The sequence below is a fragment of the Gymnoscopelus microlampas genome (genome assembly GCF_963454915.1).
Source record: "Gymnoscopelus microlampas genome assembly, chromosome: 12".
NCBI classification, from domain to species: Eukaryota; Metazoa; Chordata; class Actinopteri; order Myctophiformes; family Myctophidae; genus Gymnoscopelus; species Gymnoscopelus microlampas.
In genome coordinates, this window is record NC_139949.1 from 4,005,146 (window position 1) to 4,032,832 (window position 27,687).

At 42.0% G+C, this 27,687-nt stretch overlaps 2 protein-coding genes across 2 annotated transcripts in view; both read left to right on the forward strand.

The window, feature by feature from the left end:
* The window catches only part of LOC311056925 (parvalbumin beta-like), a 523,075-nt gene that overhangs the window by 67,365 nt on the left and 428,023 nt on the right, over positions 1 to 27,687 (forward strand). The window lies entirely within an intron of this gene.
* On the forward strand, positions 1,049 to 2,756 carry LOC311056703 (beta-1,3-galactosyl-O-glycosyl-glycoprotein beta-1,6-N-acetylglucosaminyltransferase 3-like; the record flags this gene model as incomplete). The annotated part of the gene is made up of 2 exons (XM_084073510.1): positions 1,049 to 2,288; positions 2,419 to 2,756. 2 exons carry the CDS (start codon positions 1,049 to 1,051, stop codon positions 2,754 to 2,756), a joined length of 1,578 nt encoding a protein of 525 aa, XP_083929636.1.

Genomic DNA, 27,687 nt, shown 5'->3' on the forward strand with positions numbered 1-27,687 from the left:
GATCCTCAGATCTGCCCATAAACACCAAGATCAGGATTTTTAATGCCAAGGTGAAGCCTGTTCTGCTCTAACAACGGTTAACACCATGCAAAGAATCCAGGTATTTAATACCACCTGCCTTAGAAGGATCCTCCGAATTCGATGGCCAAACACGATCAGTAACCTGGAACTCTGGCAGCGAACAGGACAGCACCCTGTTAGAGGAAGAAATCCTCCAAAGACGTTGGCGATGGATTGGCCACACTCTCTGCAAACCTGCATCTAGCATCACAAGATACGCCCTGTTCTTTGACCCACAGGGGAGAAGGAAGAGGGGCAGACCAAGAAACACCTGGTGGCGTGACCTGGACGCAGATGTGACGAGATCTGGCCACACATGGGGACAGCTAGAGAAATTGGCCCAGGACCGGGATGCCTGGAGAGCTCTTGTTCGTGGCCTATGCCCAAAGTTGGGGTATAGGCGTAAGTAAGTAAGTAAGTAAAATGAGTAAAAATACTTACATAAAAAAATACATTAGGAATAAGGTTAGGTTGAGGCATAGTTTTACTGAGGTTACGTTCAGGAATACCTTCCAAGGTTGCCGGATTTGACCCGGGGCGAGCGTGTTTTGGGGCGAGTGTTCTTGTATTTGCATTAATTTACAAAAAAACATCATGAAATATCTTGGCCCTGTGTACAAAATGTAACCAAGTGGACCCATAGGGGTCAATGGCCAGGTGGCTTGGAATGACACTGTACCCAGATATGGAGATGCCTGATGCTGTACAGTACTGACATCATATAGATGACATCACAATATAATATAAATAGAGACGAGTTTGTCAGAACAGGTGAAATAGACCTTTCAGCGTGGAAGTGTGTGAAATAAGCTATTAATAGTTCATTTTCAAATGAAAACAGATATAAACAGAAGCAGACGTGGACCAGTTCAGACAACCAGTGCAGGACAACCAGTGCAGAGATCAAAACCAAACCAGGATGAATTGTAATAAGAAACGCTATGCCTTTCTATTAGGGGGGCTATTTCTAATCTTACTATTCCTACTGATGGCTTCGGGGCTCAGTGACCGACCTGGGCCCTCTGGAGGACGCTCAGTGACTGACCTGGGCCCTCGACCTGGGCCCTCTGGAGGATGCTCAGTGACTGACCTGGGCCCAGTGCCACGGGTACCACAAGAATTCTTTGATGACCTGCCGGTGTGCTCTGCCATCGTCATGGGAGAGATAGTGGGCAAGAAAGATGAGATTGATCAGCTTATGGGGTCTAAGCAGAGACTCTCAGAGGAGTCATACCTTAACATGACAAAGGACTGTAAAGCTTACATAGACAAAAGAGGGTTCATCACAATTCCGCTCAGTGAGGAAGAGAGGGACTTTCCCATTGCCTACTCCATGGTGATTCACGCAGATGTCGAGATGTTTGAAAGACTTCTGCGTGCCGTATACAACCCTCAGAACGTCTACTGTGTGCACGTGGACAAGAAATCCCCAGAGATATTCCATATATCTCTGGGGATTTCTTGTCCACGTGCACACAGTTCCGAAAGAGTAATTTACGCATCCTGGTCTAGAGTGCAAGCGGATTTAAACTGTTTCGAAGACCTTGTGGATTCTCCGGTCCAGTGGAGGTACCTGCTCAACACTTGCGGCACAGACCTCCCCATCAAGACCAATGCAGAAATGGTTCAGGCGCTGAAGAGGCTCAATGGGAAGAACAATATGGTGTCTGAGGAAGTGATAGACCGTAAGAAGGCCCGCTGGCAGTACGTGTGGAAAGAAACCGATACTGATCATACTCATATTGATACTATGACCAATACGGGAATCAGGAAAACCCTCCCACCAATCCCCATGTTCTCAGGCAGCGCTTACTTTGCGGTCACCAGAGACTTTGTAAAACACGTGCTGGAGAACAAAGAGGTTCAGAAGATTATAGAGTGGGTTCGTGACACCTGGACCCCTGATGAACATCTGTGGGCCAGTCTGAACAGGATGAGCTCTGTGCCAGGGTCACTACCTGCGCACAGGATGTACGACCTGTCTGACATGAATGCCATCGTTCGCCTGGTGCATTGGAGTGACCTTGCTGGTGATGTAACAGAAGGCGCCGCGTACCCTCCATGCACTTCGACGGTTAGGAGGGAGTTATGTGTATATGGCACTGGTGAGCTCCAGTGGATATTTCAACAGCATCACCTCATGGCGAACAAGTTTGATCCAGACGTTGATGACAATGCTATTAGATGTATAGAGTCAATTGTCCGTTTGAAAGCCCTGCAGTGCAATGGCACAATATTGTAGCGACGGAGCTCCACTGTACTTAAAAGTACTCAAAATGAGTAAAAATACGTAAAAGTTGGAAATAAAGAGTAAAAATACTCCCCAACGAACTGAACACTTTCTGCGGCCGGTTCGAGATCAGCTCCAACCGCGGCAGCCAAGCGGGGCCATCAGCAGCACCAGCAGAGGAGAACCCTCTAACCATCTCGGAGAGAGAAGTGCGTACATCCTTCGCACGGGTCAACATCCACAAGGCCCTGATGGGATCCCAGGCCGGGTCCTTAAGTCATGTGCAGACCAACTGGCGGGTGTCTTCGCTGACATCTTTGTGTCCATTGTGCCCATTCCCAAAAAGGCCAGAGTGACATGGGGTTGTCAGCCGTGGAGACCAGCCAAGGCCCCCCGCGAGAGGGGCGGCGGGGAGGTCCCGGTGGCGCACACTGGGACGGTCACCGCATCTTCCTTTGCCCCCTAGCCAGGTCGACGGCATGTTACGGGGGATCGTTACGCGGCCCGGTACACAGCTGTTCGGTCGGTCGCCAGAGTACGCGACGCTAGTGTGGCGATATGGAACATATCTGGCCACATGCCATAGCCATATTCTTAATGTTGAATGTTTATCATTGACCCCTCATGGTATGTTTTATTGTATTTCTATTTTATTGTCCTATACAGTTCAGTTCAAGCAATACTAGTTCATGTAACACTAGTCTGTAGTGCAGTACCACTTTGTGTCAGGAGATGGCAGGGTGTCTCAATGGAGTTGTGTTTGGTTCTGAAGCGCAACTGTGTTTTATTTTGAAAGGAACTAACAGCAGGATGTTGTAATGTCTAGCCATTGTGAACCAGGTAGTCACATGAGAAGGAGACATTGTGCTGTACTATTGCATGTGTTGTATTTTTCTGCATTTCAGGTGGGCTAGTGCAAAAAACATGCAAACTGTATGAACTGTGGTGTTTGTTTGTCACTGTAAAAAAAATCGTTTTTGTTTGTTTGTTAGAAAGAAGTCAGATTTATACTTTGGGGAAACTTATCAGCCTGTTAGCTACATATTAGCACATATTGTTGCTGTGGCCATATTGAGTACTGCAGGAGGCCTGCTATTAAGCTACAGCTAATATGTGTGTGCTATAACTCCACTGGATGAAGCTAAATGTAATTTACTGTAGAGGTGGATTATGAGGATATTACTGAAGGTATTCTTTTTGGTTACTGCTAATACTGTAGTACTGTCAATATGACTATTTCTTTTGTGCCAATGTGATTCTGATGGATGCATTTATTATTTTGGTGCCTAAATTGTAATGGTAATTGTTGAATCTGAATTGATTATTGTTGTTAATGCACTGCTAGTGAGTAAGGATGTATTATTGTGGTTATGTAATGTTTAAATAAGATTTGGGAATGTCTAGCCATTGTGAACCAGGCAGTCACATGAGAAGGAGACACTCATTTATCAACGCGGTGCAGCCCAAATAATGGGCGTACGGCGAGATCACCACACCTTTCGGCATTTATCAATATATCCTGACGTGGGCTTCATCCTACGGTACGCTGAAATCTCGCGTCTGGTCGAGACCAGTTGTTGACGTTGGCTGCACCCGTTTATTCCATTCTAGACCTGCGGAGCAGCATTGTTTGACTGTCTGAGAGGCATCTGGACACATAATCCACTCATAAATCTGTATATCTACACTAATAAATAATCCCTGTGAAAAAATAACATTTTATAAAGTAATTTGAACAAACTGCTTTAACAGTCATTCAGATAAGATTGTAGATCTGTCTGTATTGAAAATTGCAGATCTACAAGCCACTAGCGTATGGTGGGTTCTAACGTGGACCGGGCCAGATTCTTAAACCGCCCGCCCCCGCCCCCTCGCGGGGGGGGGGCTCGCGCAACGACGGCTGATAAGTGACAGTCTATTGAGAATTACCATCAGCGTTAATGCAAGAGAGAGACGTGAATAAAACACAATAAAACTAATAAAACAACTGTTTACCTGGCAAGAGAACCGGTTTGACGGGGAAACCGTTTTTTAATGGCCACCCATTAACTATCCGGCCGAATGCAAATAAGCCCGATTTGAAAACAAAGGCGTGCTAATGTTGTTATGTAGATTTTTTGTTTTTTTCCCCCTGGGGGCAGTGGGGGAGCAGAGTTTTCCAGACCGGGCCATGGCCCCATTGGCCTCTATGACGATACGCCCTTGCTACAAGCTCACAAGCCAGCGACGCGTTGTGAGCTTGTAGATCTGCTATTTTCAAAATATACGGGCGCTTTCTGCGAGAGCACTCTTCTGCGCGAGCACCGGTCTAACAGGCGGCGCTGCTGTTATATTTCCATGGCCACCGGGAGATCAGACATTTAACCCATGGTCCAACACACCCCAGCCTTCATTCATTAATGTTCTCTCCAGGCTATCTCTCATTAATGCGGAGCGGGACGGGACTCGCCCGTCCGACGGTCCGAGTCTCACTGGGAAATGGGAATAGCCTACATGACGGCTTTATTTTAGTGTAACTCGAACGCGCACTGCTCGGTATGGGTTAAATACATTAATATACAAACGTATTCCATTCATGCCGATGTGATTGGTATCATAATATGTCATTCATGTAGGCTCATGTAGGCTACTACGTGACAAAGATACACTACGGTACGGATTAGATGAAAAACACAGAGGCGGGCGTGTGTGTGTGTGAGAGCGAGATAGAGAGAGAGAGAGAGAGAGAGAGAGAGAGAGGGGCGTGTGCGTGTGTGTCGAGCGAGGGAAACTCTTTCTTATTGGCTTTTCATGATGTCTTTGGTCGTATTCTGGTTCTTCAATCTTCATGTCGTAAAATCGGGGCGTTTTGAGAATATTTAAGGGCGTGTTATTTAAATGAGGCTCGGTTTCAGCCGTGACATTTATCAACGCTGGGACCAAGTGTACGCTCGGATCAGCTGTGTAGGATGCGTTGATAAATGTGACTTCGACGTTGGTGTACGGCCGAATATATGGAAAAATATATGCCGGTTTATACGCTGCGTTGATAAATGAGGGCCATTGTGCTGTACTGATGCATGTGTTGTATTTTTCTGCACTTCAGAAAACTATATATAAAAACAAAATATGTGACACCAGAAACAAGCCTGTTATTCTGAGGATGCTACACTAGCAGGGTTTGAGAAACGGAGTCTCCGGAGCGCGCCTTCGTGCCCCCTCAGCAAACGGATCTCCTCGCCGTGCCCCGCTATGGGGCTCGAGGCGAGGCCGACCGCGGGGGCCCTCGGTCCGTGGCAGGACGACTAGGGCAGACGGGGCGTCTCGGTCTCGCTCGGCCGGGGTCGGCCGCGGAGGAGTGCGGAGGAAAGCCCGGGAACTCTCCGCACGTGGTCCCTCCGCGCCTGGTCGGGCCCGCAGGCTGCAAGCAGCGTCCGCCGAAGCACACGAGGTGCCGACGGGGCCCTTGCAAGAGGCGGGCTACCATTCGGTCAGAGTCAAGTGGGTTCCATGGCCGTCGGCCCTGGTTCCCGGGTGCACAGTGCAGCGACTAGCGGCCGCTGGCAGGCCCGCAATCCGGGGCGGCCTGCCTGCGTTCCGTCCCAGCGTCCGCACGCTGGTCCCTTTTGTATCAATGTTTAGGGAGGTTTAGTGGTACTCTTTCTTATATGCCTATTGACCGGTCTATTTCTCATAAAAAGTGCTTGTTTAAGATAAGGCTGAAAATGACCACCTCAGAATGAAATACTATGGGTAAATTATACATTTCCTGAATCCTTAGGGTCATGTCACTATTCCAGTTGTTGTGTTTTGTGTCTCTGATGTTTCTTGATGCCACAGAACTAAAAGAAGATATATGGTTTAGGCGGAAATTGTGAGAAAGAAATGGTTATTAAAGGTTTGAAGAGCTCCAGTGACCCCTGCACTTATCATACATAGTCATCAAAGGGCTTGAATGAAAGCTCAAAGTGTCCCCTTAAAAATGATACCAAACATAAAATATAAAACATTGTAATATGTCCTGAATGTGAGCCAATACCAAGATATATTTTTCAATGGGGGGTGGTAACTTTAGCAGCTGATAACCCCAATTTAGCTGGGCCTCAGGAAGGTCTATCAAAAAAATATATATATCTAGGGATGTATAGGAATAAAAAAATCCCAACTAGAATTTGCCATCCCAGGTGGTACCGATATGTGAGATTTTGGGGTTTGGCCCAAGGACTACTTAGGCTGGAGCTCATCTCAGCATTTCGATTTCCATCGTATGGGCGGTGGTGAAGCTCCGACATGAGTCTTGGTTTTCCGGTGCAGTGTGTTTGATTTGAGTTGGACTGTTGGCTCTGTAAAATGAAATTACAAGTGGGGTCAATGCACAGCGTACCCAGGGCCGGTGCAGACCAAATTGCCACTCTAGCCTCCCCTAGCGCGAAGGGGGGGAGTGAAATGTTTGTCCTTTTGTTTTTGCCTTCATAAAATATCAACAGCTACATATAACAAAAGATAGCATGTATTTCTCACCTTCTTTCCTCAAAACTGCAGCACTGATGGTGGTTAATTTGGTACTGACTGGTTTTACTTGCATTCATTTTCTTTGGCCAACACACACCTCCGGCCCTGAGCGCACCTGTCCTATTGGATAGACGCCGTGAGCCACAGATAAATATTGTGAAAATAGCCGAACTACAAGCTCTCAACGCCTCGCTATGCGAGCGGCAATTTTCACAATGTTTGCCTCTTTCTTACGTAATATTTGACAATATGGCCAATTTTGTCTTTTTGGTCTAGAAATGTGCATACCCTGTATACACACTGTATGTTGGTTTGTTTACTGTTGAGCGAGAAAGCATTGTTGCACATTAAGTTAATCATCTGGGGACCCCCCAAAATTAATTTGGAGACCCCCCCTAGGGGTTTAGACTCCCAGTTTGGGAACCACTGAAGTAGACAACTCCAAACAATCACTGGAAGCGCTGATGATTGGCACCCAGCAATCAGCGGATATAGGCAGCACCTGGAATTAACCACACACACACACACACACACACAAACACGCACGCGCGCGCACGACACAAGTAGGTCAGTAACATATAACTATGAAAACGTTTTTTTCAATAAAGTGGGGGGGAAAAAGCAAGAAAATTCAATTCTACCAAGAAGCTGAAAGGAACAAATGAGAGTGAGATGTTTTATGGTTTTCATTCCAGTTGTTCCTCCACCAGACTGACTGTGTCTTTGTGTCGTAAACAATTCCATGAAGACGCTGCGACCTCATTGGAAGTGAAATAAAAATACATTCAATTCAATTAAAGCAAAAACGTGCGTTCAGTTGGAAACGGTGGAATGTTGGTGAAAACCACGGTCCTCATTATGATGTCTGCTCTAGTATGACATGGTTTCCACTGTGACTCATTGACATCAGAACCGCTCACATCTTCAGCTTACACTCAACATTTTATGGACGATAACAGACGTAGATGATTGATTTATATTTGTATTATAAACATTGTGTTATATGATAGTGTATGTTTTTAGGATATCTCCTGTGTGTGTAGTGTAGTCTGAGTCATACATGGGCAACTGGCGGCCCGGGGGCCACATGCAGCCCCCACCTTCACTTAATGCGGCCCGCAGGTTAATACTGATACTGAATACTGATATATTATTGATTTTAGCTGTTACAATTGCAAACGTGACCCACTTTGTGTATGTATTTGTGTTTAAGTTCATACGATTGAACTGAAATACTTGATTTAAGTTCATAAAGTTAACATAAGTATAACTAAATGCATTTGAAATAAAATAAAAATGTTACTTTTCAGGATTCCAATTCAAAAATAGCAACAACAAAAAAATCTGAATTCCAATTAAAAAATAGCAAAACTAGCAGATCTACAAGCTCGTAGATCTGCTAGTTTTGCTACTTTTGTGTGACATAGAATGGCCCGACAGTATAGTTACTGTATAGCTGGTAGTAAAAGTCTGTGAGATTAGACTGCAATGCGTTTATCTGTGTTTGCGAATGAGAGTACAGTGTAGATGCAACCAAATGTACTCTTTATTAGCAGTAGCTTCCCTGCTGCCCTCTTTCCTCATTGTCATACTCATTGCTCTCGTAAAGCACAGAACAGTAGGGGTGTATCTTTTCGCTATAAAAGTCACAACGCAATTGAATTGAGTTTCTCTGTGTTCTCTTTCAACCAATAAGAAACTTTAAAACTAGATGTTCCCAAATGAGAAAGGAAGTGATGAGCGAGTGCATGGCCTATTTCTTTGCCTTAATGTTACAAGAAAATGTTTTTGATGGGCTACTGTAACAACTATATTTCGTCTCTGTCCCATGGAAACCTCATCATGTCCAAAACGGTTACTTTTCACGATTCAAATTTCAAAAGTAGACTTTGGAACCATTATTAAGGCCTTGCTGAACGATGTCAGACTCATAGGGAGATAAAGGACTAGTTCACCCAAAAAATAACTTATTTTCTATCTATTGCACACCCCATGAAGCATTGAATTCATGGAATATTTGTTATTTTTGTCGTATTCCTAAGCCAATTTGCTGACCGGCGGAAAGATGCTAATGTATCTCGAGTCTCCTTTGAGTCTCCTACCGGAGAGACCGCCGATCATAAAATTATTGGCTTAGGAATGCGACAAAAACAAAGAAAATCTATAGAAAATAAGTCATTTTTTGGGTGAACTACTCCTTTAAGAGATCAATATAATAATATAGGCAGGAGCCTGATCGGGCCTTTTCAAAACAGGAAATAAAATATCAAAATCAATTCTAAAACTCACAGGTTAACCAGTGATTAGATTAACAAGGAGATTTGCTCATATCTCTCTAAATCCTGGCAGCCACGTTTTCTTTTATATCAGTTGCAGTCTTCGAGTGTTTCGCTCACTGATACCCAAATAAAGTGTGTTACATAACAGTGGAGTCTGGAGGATATGGAAGTATAGTATATGGATGACATTCTCCAAGTCTTGCAGATGTAAGGAATGGCCTGACCTTGGCTCGCTGTCGCCATCGGGGAAAAGCAGGACCGGACCGCTTTGATCAGCGGAATATCAAAAGACAGCTTAAATAATTACGGGTAGTACAGAAACATAAGGAGAGTAACCAAAAAAAAACAAAAGAAGTAAGAAGGGAGAAACAGGGTCAACGAGGTGTCTCGTGTGTCAGAGGTGGGATGGAGAAAATTGGGTGCAATCGTCTAATCCGAAATGGAAAACCGCCCCCTTTCTTATGCAACGGGCCTGACTTCCCGGCATAAGTGTCCATGATTGAGCCTCTATTATCCCATTAAAACCGCGAAAGCGTCTGTGTCATTTTAGATTTGAGCAATTACCATTATTTTTATACTTCGGCTATTCAAAAATAGCAGATCTACAAGCTCGTAGCGGGGCACCGAGTGCCGCGCTACGAGCTTGTAGATCTGCTATTTTTTTTAAATCCTGAACATTTGTGCAAATCTTTGAATACGTATACTTTTTTTGGAAACAACATTTTCAACTCAAATCTTTGCTTCTGGGGGGTCCTTGGAGCAACATAATTTGATGGGGATCGGCGGCTAAAAACATATAATTTTGGGGGGGTACTTGACAAGAAAAGGTTTGAGCACCACTGATATACCAACAATAGTTTTTTCAGAAAAATTAAGAATTTTCGCTTAAAAAAATATAATATTCAAAGATTCGCAAAAAAAACCTTCACAATATTTCTGCTATATGACATCTGCTACTTTTGAATAGCCAAATAAATCTAAAAATGACACAGATGCGTTCCCGGATTGACTGGGTTATTTACATGCTCCAAACGACCGACGGCCTTCTTTTGGTGCGGCATGGCAGGGCAGAATGCTTCTCATGCAAATGAGCTAAACGTATAAACAAAGTTACAAGCACGTCATGGCGGATCAGTCAGCGGTCGGCCGGACAGTCCACAGACGCACCGTCCGCCACGAACACACAGGCCCAGCAGCCATGGCGGGATCTGTATGAGGGAATTGGGGAGAGAGGGTTAAAAAACAAAAAGAAGAAAAACAAAGGTTCCGTTAAGCAGCGTTGCCATGTGCGCTTATTAAAAAAAGGGACTTTGGGCTTGTTTTTCTGTAGTTTGTATATTGGTACATATTGGTTGTGGTTGTGTTTTTTTTGCTTATTTCTTAATGTTGTTTAAACCAGTTCTCAAATATTTTCATGACAAGGACCCCCAAATTAATATATATATCAAAATAATATTTTCCGATTGGAATCAGCGGACAAATATTATTTGTCCGCTGATTCCAATCGGAAAATATTATTTTGATGTGTGTGTGTGTTTAAAAAGAAAATGTTTTTTCCAAGATCTTTTGAAAATAGTACCCTCTGGGCCCTCTGTGTGTGTGTGTGTGTGTGCGTGCGTGCGTGCGTGTGTACGTGCGTGTGTGCGTGCGTGAGCACTAAGTAAGCAGTAAGTAAGCAAGTGCTTCTTTTGGGCTTGTTCTCACAGACCCGTCCCGGCTTGTTCCTCTCGCAAAATCTGGCAACACTGGAAGGGAAAGGGAGGGCTGAAAAAAACAAAAAGAACTGAAAAAAGAAATCTCCGCTAAGGCCGGAGGATGATTTCTTACTCTCTGAGGTTTGCCAAGCCAACTGAAAATCCAGCTACATGATGTCTGATTGGATTAAACTAGATGTTCTCAGCAGAGTATAAATCACGACGCTGCTATCGCTGCTACCAGAGAGAAACTCAGACTAAAAATATCATAAAAATGCTGGCATGCGGGTTGAGTTGCACCGCCGTGATGTTTAGTGTTCTCCTCTTGTGGGGTATAGAAGGACAGGGGGTGCGTGCTTATAAAAAATTACGACACGCGCTGGGCTGGGGGGAAGACCCTGTGTGCCGTTGTCGAACCTTCTCCGTGTGCGATCGCCATCGCACGATCGCACACGTGCGCACTCGCCAGGAACAGCCGATTTACCAAGTCACCTCATCACAATCCTTTTAACCACTTTAACCTGCATATTCAAGCTAAGAGATCTACAAGCTCATAGCGCTGTATTTTTGCGAATATTTTTTACTCAAATCTTTGCTTCTGGAGGTCCCGGGTACAACATATTTTTGAGCTTGTCTTAACCCATTCAATCCGCGAACGCATCTCTGTCATTTTAGATGTCTTTGGCTATTCAAAAATAGCAATTTAGCATAGACAAGCTCATATGTTATTTTTGCAAATATAATTTTTTTTTTTAAGCGGACATTTGTAACACAAATCTTTTCTCCTGGGGGTCCCTGGAACAAAATATTTTACAAAGGTTCGCTTTAAAAAAACATATATATATGAGCTTGCATATCTGTTATTTTTGAATAGCCAAATAAATCTTAAAATGACACAAATGATGCCTTCCCGGTCTTAAGGAGAAAAAGAAGCGAAATAAAATATAAATCATTTGGAAAAAAAAGAAATGGGGGACGAGCCAGGGACGCGAGCTTTTACAGCTCGGCTAATTTTCACGGAGCGCGACACACACGGCCGTACGCCGGAGCGTAGAGCCGGTGTGTGCTTTTAATGCATGGCAGAGGTCTGGCGTTAGACTGGACCTTCCATAAAAAAAATAAAAAAAAACATGGCCTCAGGGGGGAGAGTGGTGATGGAGGGAGAGGTGGGGGGAGGTGGAGAGGGAGAAGGAGGGAGGGAGGGGGGGGGGGGGGGCTCTGTCGTAGTTTGTTGGAGGGGGTGTCTGTTTTTCTTCAGGAGCGAGGCCGCAGAGCGAAGTCGACATGGAAAAGCCGGGGAATGGGAACCGCTGTATGTGGAGCCGAATGGGGGCCGAGAGGGTTCAAACCCCCCGCCCCCCCCCCCCCCCACGCGAGAGAGAGAGAGAGAGAGAGAGAGGTTCTCTTCTCTTCTCTTCTCTTCTCTTCTCTTCTCTTCTCTTCTCTTCTCTTCTCTTCTCTTCTCTTCTCGTCTTTTCTCGTCTCAAAAGTATGGTGTCAAAATATGCTTAAAGCACAAAAGTAAAAGTACTCATTGTGCAGAAAGAAAATATTTTGGAAATAGCCGATCTACAAGTTCACAACTTGTAGATCTGCTATTTTCCTAATGGTCGAAATAGTAATAGTGCTGAAGTGGTTGGTGTGTTTTGCGATAACAATCAAAGTCTAAAAAGCAACTAGTAACTAAAGTTTTCAAATAATTGCAGCGGAGAAAAGTGCAATATAAGTAAAAGTACTGCAAATTGGAAATACTCCAGTAAAGTAAAAACTACCTCAAAATTGTACTAAAAAGTACAGTACTTGAGTAAATGTACTAGTTACTTTACACCTCTGAACTTTTGATATTTTTTTTCCCCCTGCTGTTCTTTTGCGTTCTCTACGTTCAATTCCATTCCATTGTGTTGTGTTCCTCGTGGTATTCAGGTGTCTGAACCCTAACTGGTACCTTTCCCAGAAAACGGCCGTTCTGGATAATCTTGACAAGTTCATGTTCGAGTTCATTATACTTTTAGCACCATGTGGGGAGATTACTGTATAACAGTAACACTAATCCATCTCCAGCAACAGCTATTTTACAACCTTTCGGTTTTACTTCTTCTTTTTTTTCACAATAAACAATGAGTGCTAAAAAATTATTCAAAAAGGAAACAAAACCTCCTTTTATACCTATACAGTGGTGTGAAGTAACTAAGTACATTTACTCAAGTACTGTACTTAAGTACAATTTTGAGGTACTTTTACTTTACTAGAGTATTTCCAATTGTCTATACTTTTACTTCTACTCCACTACATCTCAGAGGCAAATATTGTACTTTTACTCCACTAAAATGATTTGAAAACTTTAGTTACTAGTTACTATACAGATATAAATTATTAAATTATAAAACATACATTAACCACGTTAGCCGTGTTTTATACCTAGGCTATTTGAAAATAGCCGATCTACAAGCTCACAACGCGTCGCATCGCGACGCGTTGTGAGCTTGTAGATCTGCTATTTTCAAACATTTTAGTACTTTCACTTTTGGTACGTTAAGTACATTTTGATACCAATACTTTTGTACTTTTACTCAAGTACATGTTGAACTTTTCCTGTAACAGAGTACTTCAACATTGCAGTATTGACACTTTGACTTAAGTAAAAACATTTGAGTACTTTTTTCTACTCATCTGACACGTTCTATAATTCAAGTGAACGTAAATAACAGTTGGAGGGTGTGTCTGTGTAGGGGTCTACAGGTGGTCTCGCTGGCACCAGAGGGGCTTAGCCCAGATTGACCCCTCCGGGCTCTGGCCTCGCCGTTCCCACAGAGGATGAGCCAACCTGGTCCACCACCAAAGCATGCTGGGAAAGATTTATGTTCCTGCATGGGGCTGCAGAATTACGCCCCGACGCCCCTCCATGCTCCGCGTGCGTGGTCAGTGCTCTGACAGAACCCTCTGCAGATACGATCTAGGAATGTGTTTATAGAGACACTGAGAAGAATATCAACCTGAAGCGCTGCTTCTCAAGCTTTGTGTCAAGGACCCCCAATGTTAATGTTATGTATTTGGCTGCGGACCCCGCAAAAAAAGTGCCAGGAACCAGTGGTGGAAAAAAGGACTCAATTATTTTAAGTAAAAGTATCAATACTGCAATATAGAAATACTCTGTTACAAGTAAAAGTCCGGAGTTCAAAATTGACTTGAGTAAAAGTACAAAGGTTTTGGCATCAAAATGTACTTAAAGTACCAAAAGTAGAAAGTTGTGCATATGATAAAATGTATAAAAAAATCTTTTGAAAATACCAGGCCGAAATGTATGGGGGTTGAAGTGGTTAATGCGTGCTTTGTAATAATGATCCACAAATCCACAAAGTAACTAGTTCAAATATTTGTAGTGGAGCAAAATATTTTTCCCTGAGATGTAGTGGAGTAGACGTAAAAGTATTGGAAATTGGAAATATTCAAGTACAAATACCTCAAAATTGTACTTAAGTACAGTCCTTCAATACATGTACTTGGTTACTTTCCACCATTGCCAGGGACCCCTCATACAAGATTTGTGTCAAAATGCTTTAAAAAAACTAGCGAGGAGGGAGAGCAATGCTTTACAACGTTAGGCAAACGAACAAACGATTGGCTCAAAACCTAACAGACGACTCAGCAACGCGTTTGGAGTATGATAACTCTTCCTCAGGCAGCTATTGTTTATTGCATTTTGCATTGGATTTTAGCCCCCTTGGGAACCCTATAGGATATTCCACTTTGTTTTGCGTCAAAATGCTTCAAAAGTATTCCAAATTGTTCTTTCAACAGTTCTTTCTTATTTTTGTGTGTACTGTATAGCTAATGTATAAATGTGTACAACAGATTAAACAGATTTAAGATTCTGGGGACCCCCTGGAACCCCCTCAAGGACCCTTTCAAGAACCCCACTCTGAGAACAACTGGGTTGAAGCCAACTGAATAAAACATTTTAAGTATTGTCGTGGACCACAATGGAAACAAAGCTTTGGCCTTTTTTTGTGCTTTAAATCCACATTGGTGTTTTTGGATTGACACTGTGTTTTTTTATTGCTTATTATTGCCAATAAAGCAATACTGAACACTGAAGCAACACTGAACTGAATATTAAATGAAAGCATTATAAACACATAATCACATTGAACGTAATATTCCATACGCTTCAACACAGAAGCATCGTCTTCAGAGAACCAAGCAGCAATGCCATATAGTGAATAAGCGTGTAGGATTGTCCTGGCATTACATTTGACGCGGGGGCGGTCGATTCCCACCGTCAAGACGACAATGAAAACACACTGACGTATCTCTATATTTATATACATGTGGTCCAGGATTTATTTTTACATATTTGAATGGGAGTATAGGAGAGCTACTTTAACCCATTAAGACCGGGAACGCATCTGTGTCATTTATAGATTTCTTTGGGCTATATTCAAAAATAGCAGATCTACAAGCTCGTAGCACGGCACTCGGTGCCACGCTACGAGCTTGTAGATCTGCTATTTTTGAGTGGTGCCAACCACTCCTACATTTGACCGTGTGTGTGTGTGTGTGTGTGTGTGTCTGTCCGGCCTCAACATGTTCGTGCCTGGCCTCAACAGCTGCAGCTGATTGCAACACAAAGATGCAACCAGTTACACTAATTAAACACAAACAGATGCGCATAATGAACTCATCAGAGGCACCACTCACTTCACACTGGGTGTGATTTTTTTTTAAATCGTGAAAATGTGTGCAAATCTTTGAACATTATGTTTTAAAGTGAACATTCGTAACTCAAATCTTTGCTTCTGGGGGATTCCATTCTTTAGAATATCTTCTAAATCCTAACAGTTAAAAATATATATATGTTGCTATAATATCAGTGGTTCTCAAACCTTTTTTTCACGTCAAGGACCCCCCAAATGATATATTTGTCCGTATTTGTCTGTTTTAAAAAATAGCAGATCTACAAGCTTATATCTTGTATATCTGCTATTTTTGAATAGCCAAAGTAATCTTAAAACGACACCGACGCGTTCCCGGTCTTACAGGGTTAAACGCTGCCTCTGACATGGTGGGGTAGAGAGAGAGAGAGAGAGAGCGCAGAGACAGGAGCACCACTTCCCTTTAGGAAGTGAGTCCACTCCACTTCCTCTTAGACGCCACATCAAATTACCGCCCGGCCAGACGGTCCCCCTGCATGTCACACATGAACATGACATCATTTCACGGCCCCGTCGCCCTCAGGGTTGCCAGATCTGCTTATTATAATTTCCCCGACAGATTTTATTTGAAAATAGCCGATCTACAAGCTCACAACGCGTCGCGATGCGACGCGTTGTGAGCTTGTAGATCTGCTATTTTCAAATGGCTGATGTATATGTTCAAGTGCTCGTGTGGTCGCCCATAGTCGCTTCTTTTGGGCTGGCTTTCCTAGACCTGGTTGCTTGTTTCTCTCACAGAATCTGGCAACGCTGGTCGCCCTTTTAAAACGCACTCCTCGCGGCGTTTTACACTCTCCACAGCTCCCAATAACACACTTGAACCGCTCTGCAATATTTACTACATGCACACACACACACACACACACACACGCACACGCACGCACGCACGCACGCACGCACGCACGCACGCACGCACACACACACACACACACACACACACACACACACACCCACGCACACACACACCAGTGTTGTGAAGTTACTAAGTACATTTAATCAAGTACTGTACTTAAGTACAATTTTTTAGGTATTTTTACTTTACTGGAATATTTCCAATTTGCAGTACTTTTACTTCTACTCAATATTTGCATCTCAGAGGCAAATATTGTACTTTTAACTCCACTACAATTATTTGAAAACTTTGTTTCTAGTTACTTTGCAGATATAAATTATTACAATGTAAAACATACATTAACCACTTTAGCCCTATTTTACGAGCTCACACCGCATCGCATCGTGACATGTTGTGAGTTTGTAGATCTGCTATTTTCAAACATTTCAGTAGCCTACTTTTACTTTTGGTACTTTAAGTACATTTTGATACCAATACTTTTGTAATTTTACTCAAGTAAATAATCAATTAATTCCACGACTTTTACTTGTAACAGAGTACTTCTATGTTGCAGTATTGATACTTTTACTTAAGTAAAACATTTGAGTACTTTTTCCACCACTGACACACACAAACGTGCGCGTGTGTGTGTGTGTGTGTGTGTGTGTGTGTGTGTGTGTGTGTGTGTGTGTGTGTGTGTGTGTGTGTGTGTGTGTGTGTTAGGTGTGCTAGTCCTAGGATGTTTCTTAAGCTGTCACGGTGAATTTACAACATGCCAACAATACAAATAGAATACATTCATTAACACTGTGTCTCCTGCTCATGCTCTTGGATTGAAAGAATGTCAGGGAAATGTTTTCAACTATCAATCCAGTGACCCTTGAGAAAGGTACTTAGTGGTGAAAACAACTCTGATTGGCTACTAAGCACAGGAGGGGCGAGTCCTATTGGCCAGGATGACATCAGTATGAATTATTAAGGTTAACAGTAGATGTCAGTGAACTCACTCCCAGCTCACATCAAAGCTGCCCCCCGCCCTCGGCACGTTTAAAACCACACTCAAAACCCAACTTTTCAGACTTCATTCTAATTCTTATCCCACTTTTCTACCTTTATTTCTATAGTTTTTAACCTTTTCACTTGTTTTTTCTAATAAAGTTGTTGTTTTTTTGTTTCCTTAACTATTTTTTTCTAATAAAGTTGTTTTTATTTTGTTTCTGTAAAGCGAAGTTGAGTACTTAGAAAAGCGCTATATAAATGTAATGTATTATTATTATTATTATTATTACATAGATGGCATTCCATTCCATGTCTGACCCACTAAATGTTATTCGGTCGTAACTCAACCTATAAGCTGGCGATAAGCATCCAATCACAGCTCACGTTGCTGACGATAAGCATCCAATCACAGCTCACGTTGCTGACGATAAGCATCCAATCACAGCTCACGTCGCTGACGATAAGCATCCGATGATGAAGCGGGGTTGGTCGGGAGGAGGTGTGAGAGCTAGTCACTGCATTCCTGACAGCATCATGTCACCATCATGTCACACCTGACCCGTCTATTTTAGGCTCCCTATACAGATAGGACACGTCTGAACACAGATGACACCAATGAACCGGCTCCGTATAGAGCATTGGTTCTCAAAGTGGGGTCCGGGGACCCCCAGGGGTCCTTGGGGGGGGTTCCCCAGCGAAATTAGCTAACATAGCATCACAATAATTGAACCACTTTAACCTCTGGCTATTCAAAAATAGCAGATCTTCAAGCTCATAGCCATGAGCTTGTAGATAATGCTATTTGTGAAAAATCGTGATTTTTTTTAGCAAACCTTTGAATATATATATTTTTAAAGCAAACATGTTTTACTCAAAACTTTACTTGAGTATTTCCAATTTCCAATACTTTTACTCCCCTACGTCTCAAATAGGCAAATATTGTACTTTTACTCCACTACAATTATTTGAAAACTTTAGTTACTAGTTACTTTTCAGATATAAATGATGACATTATGAAAGGTATACATTAACCACGTTAACCTGATATTATACCTAGGCTATTTGAAAATAGCCGATCTACAATTGTACATTTTGATGCGAAGACTTTTGTACTTTTACTCAAGTAAATGTTTTATTCTGGACTTTTACTTGTAACAGAGCATTTATATATTGCAGTATTACTTATACTTAAAGTAAAACTTTTGAGTACCTTTTCCACCACTGTAGGCCTACACATGAACATGGAAATACACATGAACATGAATCCAATGTAGTATTAGCAAAGACAATGTGTAAACAAACACACAACAACTTTAATATATACAACACTGATGAACTAATCTAGTAAGCATCTCTTGGAGACAACCCATAGTCTCTTCAAATCAAAAACCCTGTGGAATACTCCCGGGTATAAGCTAGGCTCAAATCTCCCAACAGACAATGATGATGAGACAGTTAATCTGCTTCATATGGTGAGCTATAAGCTTTGACTGGCTTTCATCAAGTCTCATGGAAGACTTTCTTTAAAGAAAAGGTTAACATGCAACACAGTTTTATAAAATGTATTCAGTGAGGGGGAGGGGGGGGGGGTCCATGCTTCAGCATAGTATGTTGTTCCGCATTATGTTGCTTCATTATTGACGACGATTTTAGTGATGATAACATCATCATTATTCCTGTGTCTGCTGTATCTTACAATACTTTTTCTTGACTCCACTTTTAACGCTGTATCAATACAGATCTATTCTATTCTTCGTCTCTCTTCTCAGCTATAAGGACCCCTTAGCTTGGCCTGAAAAGCGTTGAAGTCACTGTGTATACAAAGTAACTGTACACTCACAAGTCAAAATGTATGGACTTGTAAGACCTTTTTAAAAGAAAAAATAAATACTTTGTCTAAAGTAATCAACAAACTATACACAAATGGTCAAACATTGGCGAAATTGTCAAATATGACCCAAGAAAGAGGCAAACATTTTGAAAATAGCTGATCAACAAGATCGCATTGCGAGGCGCTGTGAGCTTGTAGATCGGCTATTTTCACAACATTTATCTGTGGAACGGAGTCAAACTAAATGTAACGCCTCAAGTGCTTGTCAGGGTGGGGGGTCCCCAGTTCAAATATGATTATTTTGGGTGGGGGTCGTGGTCTGAAAGGTATAAGAACCGTTGCAATAGAGTGACAAATACAGCTGCAAAATAAGAAAATCTGCATTTTGTGAACCAAATCCTTTTTTTCCCGTTTGAATACAATTCAGCACTGGTGTGTTTCAAGTCAGTATGTATGGCCCTCTGGAAATGTATGCTGCCCGTCCGTGACCTATATATACTTTGTTTATAGGGGTCCCCCAGGGCTCTACACTAGGTCTGCTGCCTTTTTCCCTCTACGCCAAATCTCTTTGCCAAGGCGTGTTGTGAGGTTTGTAGATCGGCTATTTTTGGCATCCATACAATTTCCCAGGGTCAGGACCCGTGTTTGGGTCGCGGTCCAATTTGTATGGTTCGCAAGTAAATATCCCTTTATTTTTTTTGGATCCATGTTTTGTTTTTATTTCAAAAGATGTTTTAAATATTCACACAAAACATTAATTAAATGTTAAAAATGTAAAAACCAAGTCAAATGTTTTTCAAAAGAATTCCATTAAAAAAATAATTAAAAAAATCTTTAATTAGAGGGTGAAAAAAAGTACTTTTAAGAAGTAGTGACAATAGCAGATCTACAAGATGCGATGCGTTGTGAGCTTGTCTGTCGGTAGCCTCGGAAACCCAGCCATTTTTTTTAGTCTGTCGGCTGCTTTCACTGTAGTTTGGGTCCCAGGGAGACAATCAAAGACCTGGAACGCATCTGTGTCACTTTAGATTTCTTTGGCTTTGGCTCTTCAAAAATAGCAGATCTACAAGCTCATAGCGCGGCACCGAGTGCCGCGCTATGAGCTTGTAGATCTGCTACTTTTGAAACTTTTTTTTTTTTTTTTTTTCAAAAACTGTTAGGATTTAGAAGACATTTGTAGAATCGGCCTCAGGTCTTAATGGGTTAAGAAAGGTTGGAAACCGACTGCTCTGTATATAGGGGGTTCATGTGGTTTTTTAAAAGCTTCCTCCCAGGTAGAGCTCAACATCTGTGCTTCATTCATTGATCTTAATGAGCAACAGGGTGAACAGAGAGAGAGAGAGAGAGAGAGAGAGAGAGAGAGAGAGAGAGAGAGAGAGAGAGAGAGAGAGAGAGAGAGAGAGAGAGAGATTTTGTATGAATGGACAATCCTGGTCTTTAACAAGCTGTTTAACCCATCAGGAGCACATGAGGCAATTAGGTCACAAAACGCACTGACCTCAACACCCTGGGATATAACACTGCACGTAGTGTCACACAACAAGCCTACACACACACACACACACACACAGACACACACACACACACACACACACACACACACACGTACAAATGGTTGTCGTAAACATTTCTAGACACAGCACCAAGTATTTACATTATTATAGAGTTTTGTGTCGGGTAGTGATCAATAAAGATTCACATTTATGTACAAATAGTTTGTTTTTATGCAAAAAAAAATGTGGCGCTATAATAAAGACTGTAGGACTACCTGGAAAGTAGGCTACTTTTTTTTTAATTTACAATCCAAAAAACTACTTCAACATCAAGTGTATTTGTCACACCACAGTGTGTGTGTGTGTGTGTGTGTGTGTGTGTGTGTGTGTGTGTGTGTGTGTGTGTGTGTGTGTGTGTGTGTGTGTGTGTGTGTGTGTGTGTGTGTGTGTGTGTGTGTGTGTGTGTGTGTGTGTGTGTGTGTGTGTGTGTGTGTGTGTGTGTGTGTAAAGGAGTGGGTGAAAAAATTCCATACAAGCTACCCACAAATAACAGTTGCATATCAGAGAAGTGTGTACTCAAGAAAACTATGAATAAAGATAATTGCAGACCATCTCAGTCTCTTGTGCAAAGAAGCGACAGTGGCAGATATCGCAAAGTCACACAGCGAAGTGTGTGACTTTTATTTTTGTGTGTGGGGAGGATGTGAAAATGTGTCCGAACAACCTCCCAATGCATTCTGGGTGACAAGCCATCACTCTTCAGGAGAGATTATGTACAATGATCAAAATTGATTTTTACATAAGCTGCTGGAGAGCGAGCTCTCGGCTCCCAGAATGCAAATAACGAGGTTGCCCTTTAAGCAAAAATAAACTATTAGCTGTGCTGGACGGTTTAGGGTGCTGATGTTCAGTAAAACAGAACAGAAATGCTCACAATAGCCTACTTACTTAAACGTTCTGCATTCAACATTCTACTTCATGTAAAAGTATTGCTACCTTCTACTTACTGTACCAAACATAGAAAAGTAACTCATTATGCAAACCGGGCCATTTCACAATCATGTTGTTGTAATATAATTAGTAATGTATTCATATGTTCATCACTTTAATATTGTGCAGCTGGTAAAGATGGGGCTGATTTTAATCAATGTATGTGTTGCCCCCCAACGATCCCCATCAAAAGGGCTTAATAGCATCAAAATCAAGTTCAATCACTTTAACCTTATATTATTGAAAACAGACTGTTTTTGAAACATTTTAACAACAGAGATGTTGCATGGGGGTCCCTGGGAAACATATTTTCAGATGGGGGTCCGTGGCCAAATCCGTATTCATGTGGGGGCCCTTGACATGAAAACATTTGAGAACCACTGTTCTATAGAACAGGGTAGAACAGAATAGAATAGAAAAGTTCTAAAGTTTGAAAATATATCCTACTATAATTCTAATCCTACTATAATTCTAGTAACCTCTGTAGTGGTGCGTGAGTGAAGCTACCCGGTTCTCCTCAGTGGCTGGACCAATTGCTCTGATTTTGCACACAGCCATTGACCTTTACCATCTGAACTTAACTGTGAAGCCCGTTTTTCAATTTCATCAAATCTCAGCTTCTTATTAGCGTTTATGTGTCAAACAATGTCGCCTCCCGGGTTGCCAGATCATGTGCGCATATCCCCCCACGGATGCGTCGACCGGGTATGGTCTAGTATTATTATTTTGTATTGTTGTCGCACTGTTGTTGCAATGTTTAACGCAGTGGTTCTCAGACTATTTCAACTCAAGGACCCCCAAATTAACACGTATTTGGCAGCAGACCCCTGAAAAGGTTTTGTGACAGGGAGCCCCAGAAGAGAAGATTTATGTTAAATAAATTCAAAATGTTCAATATTTCAAAAAGAAGAATATCAAAAATACACTGTTTTAATGGACCTCAATGGAATCTATTTGTTTAGGTTTCCACGACCCCCATAACTCTGAGAGTGTACAAATGGAACCAAATGGACCTTTACGGGTCCATTTGGTTCCATTTGTACACTCTCAGAGTTACACACCTGTAAGGGGCCATTTGGAAGGCCATGAGGGTCCCTGGACCCCAACTGTAGACCCACTGGTGTTTCCATTGGGCCAACACGCACAATATCAGCACCCTGACTCTGTTTGACCAGAATGGAACAGAGCCTTCATTAGTATCATTGGTAACACCTGTGAATGTCTTCATAATATGGCTGCTGTGAATAGAGCCTATTGGTCCCTCACAACTTCGGAGGGAGAGAAATCCAATCTCTATTGAGAGGGGTCAGACCTAATCTGCCATGGGCATTTTTTTTTGGTTGCAATGGCAGATTGGTCTGGAACCAGGCTAACTCATTACTGCTGTACTTTTATAAATCGTCTCTGTCTTTTCCGAATTGAATTTAAAAAAATAGCAGATCTACAAGCTCTAGACGCCCACGTTTAGAGCTTGTATATCTGCAATTGTTTATACTTTTGTGTGACACTGTAGTATGATCAAGTAAGGCATTAATTTACAAAAATATATAAAAAGTTAAAATATAGAGATAAGAGGTTTCTGCCCGACAACAACGAAATGTGACAATGAAATATTCTATCAATCAATCAATAGAATAGAATAGAATAGTGTGTAGTGTAGTGCATTGGTTCTCAACGTGGGGTCCTCGGAGGCGGCTCCAAGGGGTCCCCAGCAAAGTCTGTTACATTGGCTTTTTTTTAAAATAGCAGATCTACAAGCTCACAGCGCGGCACGAAGTGACGCACTGCACGCTTGTAGATCTGCTTTTTATTTTTATCTGTTACATTGGCTATTTGAAAATAGTAGATCTTGTGCCGCGCTGTGAGCTTGTAGATCTGCTATTTTGTTCAAATCTGTTACATTGGCTATTTAAAAAAAATCTGTTACATTGGCTATTTAAAAATAGCAGATCTACAAGCTTGCAGGACGCGCTGCAAGCTTGTAGATCTGCTATTTTTTCACGTTCTTTGCAACAAATCTCGAAAAGCGTTTGAACATCTTTGAATAACATGGAATTTCTGAACACAAATATTCTCTTCTGGGGGTCCCTGGTGGCACAACACAAGTTCAGATGGGGGTCTGCGGCCCACGGGGGTACACTGGCCATTTAAAAATCAAGCTTATGTAGATCTGCTATTTCGATTTTTTTGAGGACAAATCAAGTGTTTGAACATTTGGGGGTCCGCGGCGGGCAAATACATGTGAATTCGGGGGTCCTTGTGTGTAGAAGTGGTGCGGTGTGTGGCGGTGTGAGGGTGTGTTGTGGCTGCATGCGTCTGGCTGATGGAAAGCAGTCGTGTTTCTGCTGCTCCACCGCTGTGAAATCATTAGTGTGCCAGGAGCTGTTGGTGGTCCCTCTGTGTGTGTGTGTGTGTGTGTGTGTGTGTGTGTGTGTGTGTGTGTGTGTGTGTGTGTGTGTGTGTGTGTGCGTGTGCGTGTGCGTGTGCGTGTGCGTGTGCGTGCGCGTGTGTGTGTGTGTGTGTGTGTGTATACAGGGGATAAATGTTTAGCAGAGGGCACCAGGGTTCACACACTATCAGATGGGGTGTGTGTGTGTGTGTGTGTGTGTGTGTGTGTGTGTGTGTGTGTGTGTGTGTGTGTGTGTGTGTGTGTGTGTGTGTGTGTGTGTGTGTGTGTGTGTGTGTGTGTGTGTGTGTGTGTGTGTGAGCCATGGAACCAACGGGTATGACACCATACCAACGGTACCTACCAGCCTCTGTACCTGCCTTATGCTATTGCTGCTATTCTTTGATTATTCCTGCTCCTTGACATGAAAAAACGTTGAGAACCACTGATATAGCAACACATTTTTGTTTTGTTTTTAACTGTCAGTTTTTCAAGATTTAAAAAAAAATAGCAGATCTACAAGAGCTTGTAGATCTGCTATTTTTGAATAGCCAAAGAAATCTAAAGTGACACAGATGCGTTCCAGGTATTAATGGGTTAAAATGTTCGCTTTAAAAAAATATTTATAGCCTATTCAAAGATTTGCACATATTTTCACAATTTTTCAAAAACAGCCGATCTACAAGCTCAGAGCGCGTCTATGAGCTTGTAGATCTGCTATTTTTTGAATAGCCAAAGACATTTAAAACTACAGAGATGCGTTCCCGTACGTTTACTTCTGGTACTTTAAGTACATTTTGATACCACTACTTTTGTACTTTTACTCAAGTACGTTTTTAATTCCGGACTTTTCTACATTGAGTATTTAGCATTGAGTATTTCTACATTGCAGTATTGATACTTTTACTTAAAGGACAACTTTGTTTTTTTACAACCAAGGTTTATGTTTTAGATTGTAATTAAAGTAAATTAAAGATGAGTGTTAAAATTTTAAAATGTACTGCTTTCTATAGTTTTAGCAATTTTTGCGACCTTTTATTACAGTGGCATTCTGTCCGGTGGCTAAATATGTATTTCTTTTTTACACAATAACCCTGCCTTTTCTTTATTATTATTTACAGTAGCTCTTCTAGCCCCCAATAACTCACATCTGGCCATCAAAGACCACAGGATCTTTTTTATTGTGTAAAAAAAGACATATTTAGCCACCGGACAGAATGCCCCGCCCACTGTAAAAAATATCGTGAAAATTGCTAAAACTATAGAAAGCAGTAAATTAAAAAGAAATAACACTCATCTTTTATTTACTTTAATTACAAGCTAAAATATAAACCTTGGTTGTAAAAAAAACAAAGAAACCCAATAGTTATCACAGCCGTATAGTTTTGCAGATGCTTGCCTCATCTGTAAGGCCTTAAATGGGCTGAGTCCGTTTATAAAGCCAAAGGATACACAGTCAAATCCCCAGTGTTCATTTTGCCCATAATGTAACTGAGTGCAAAAAATGGAACCAAATGGACCCTTATTGGTCTGTAACTCTGACACTGTACAAATGGAACATTTGTACAGTGTCAGAGTTAAATGAACGCTGAGGATTTGACTGTATAGCAGGACATGGAGGACAACTACCAGAGGGGACTGTGTTGTACAAAACAGATGTAGCGTGTTTAGGAGAACTGTCTTCTCCGTTAAGCCTAATTCATACTTATCCACGTACACTGTTGTGAGCACACCATCGTGTGACAAGGTATGACCCCCGGCTTCAGAGCATCTCACTACTGAATTAAGAGCCAACTTAACGTGTACATTTCAACTGTAGAGGCGGCTTTACATGATACTGTATCTGTTACTCCGTCTCTGTAGTCTTCTGGAAGCAGACATGTTGATTTAATGTTCATTGTCCCTCTTAAATAAAAAATAAATAAGTAAATCATTGAATGAATAAATGAAAGATTGATTGAAACTGCACTGCATCTGAGGTATGAGTGTGTGTGTGTGTGAGAGAGAGAGAGAGAGAGAGAGGGAGAGGTTGGATGGATGGACGGACGGACGGATGGATGGATAACTAAATAAATACCTTGCAATGACTTTAAGGGCATGGGCTAAATAAGGAGAGAGAAAGATGTGGGGGTAGAGCGAGAATGAGACAGACAGACAGACAGACAGACAGACAGACAGACATGTCTGTCCATGACACTGAACCGACAAATTGTGAATTGTTGTCAATGAACAAATGCAACCGACTACCGACTCTCCTGTGAGAGACGAACAGCAGAATGGAATGGAATAAGTTACAGATGCATAATACAATGTTACAAAAGAACAGAAAAGACAAGACAAGACAATGAAAACAAAACAAAACGGAAAACAGAATAGTCCTGTACACAAAGATTAAAACGTTACAGTTGCAATACTGACTAATGTCGCGCAGCTTCTAAATTGCAAGAAGATGTTTCATATTTGTTTTCCGGAATGAGACACCTTGAGACCACTGTGTTCTAGTGTTCTACAAAGCACCTGGACATTAAAAGTACACATCAGCAGAAGATGTGTAGCCTACTTTTGCTCAAGATAGAGCAACTGGTTGTATACTGTAGTTGTCACTGGTTATTGGAACAGAATGCTCTGCAAGCTACTCAGTTTAACAGCGGGCAACCATAGTTTGGTGCGACCGCGCCCTAACAGAGTATTTCTACATTGCAGTATTGATACTTTTACTTAAGTAAAACAAATGGAATACTTTTTCCACCACTGATTATCGTCAGCTCACAAGTTCTAAGCAGCATTCAACTCTTTACCCAGTTGACTGTGAATTATATTTCCATCTGTATTAATCACACGAAACCTGTAGCATCCTTGTTCTGGGGAAACGTTAAATGAAAATAACAGAGCTACGAAGTCACAGAACGTTGCTTTGGGACGCATTGGGGGGCTGCTATTTTCTGTGAAGAGATTTCGAGCACAGGGGGGGACAGTAGGGGGGCGTAGTATAGAACCCTGGGGGGATTCCGGTCAACAAAGCAGTACGTGGTTACGATTCCAATGACTTTGACCATTTCTAAAGATTTAAGGTCTACTTCAGGGGTTTTCAACGTTTTCAGCCCAAGGACCCCCTAGTTGAGAGAGAGATGAAGCAGGGACCCCCTCTATTGTGTAAAATTGTGTTTTACTTCTTTTGTTTACTTGGTCTGCTCTTTTTTCCCTCTACACCTATAACTCTTTGCCAAAAATAGCCGATCTACAAGCTCACAACGCCTCGCAGCGCGAGGCGTTGTGAGCTTGTAGATCTGCTATTTTTGGCTAAAGTTACGTTTAGAAAAGGGATGCTAGGGTTCAAGTGGTTATGGTAAAAAATTATATATCACACAAAGATTTTGCGGACCCCCTGTAGTAACTCTGAGGACCCCCTAGGGGTCCCGGACCCCCTGTAGTAACTCTGAGGACCCCCTAGGGGTCCCGGACCCCTGGTCTAATTAGTTACATCCCATAAATAGGTACATGAGGGTCAAATGATTTGGTTTCACATGCAGGAAAAACGATCAGAGGAAATGTGATTATTTATATTTTAACTCATTGCCTGCCAGAGTAAAAGAAAAAGGCGATTCCACACGTTTTCACTAACCTTTGAAAAATCATTGAATATTCTTCTTCACAACGATCCACCTGCCGATTGCTTTAAAAGACGTAGGG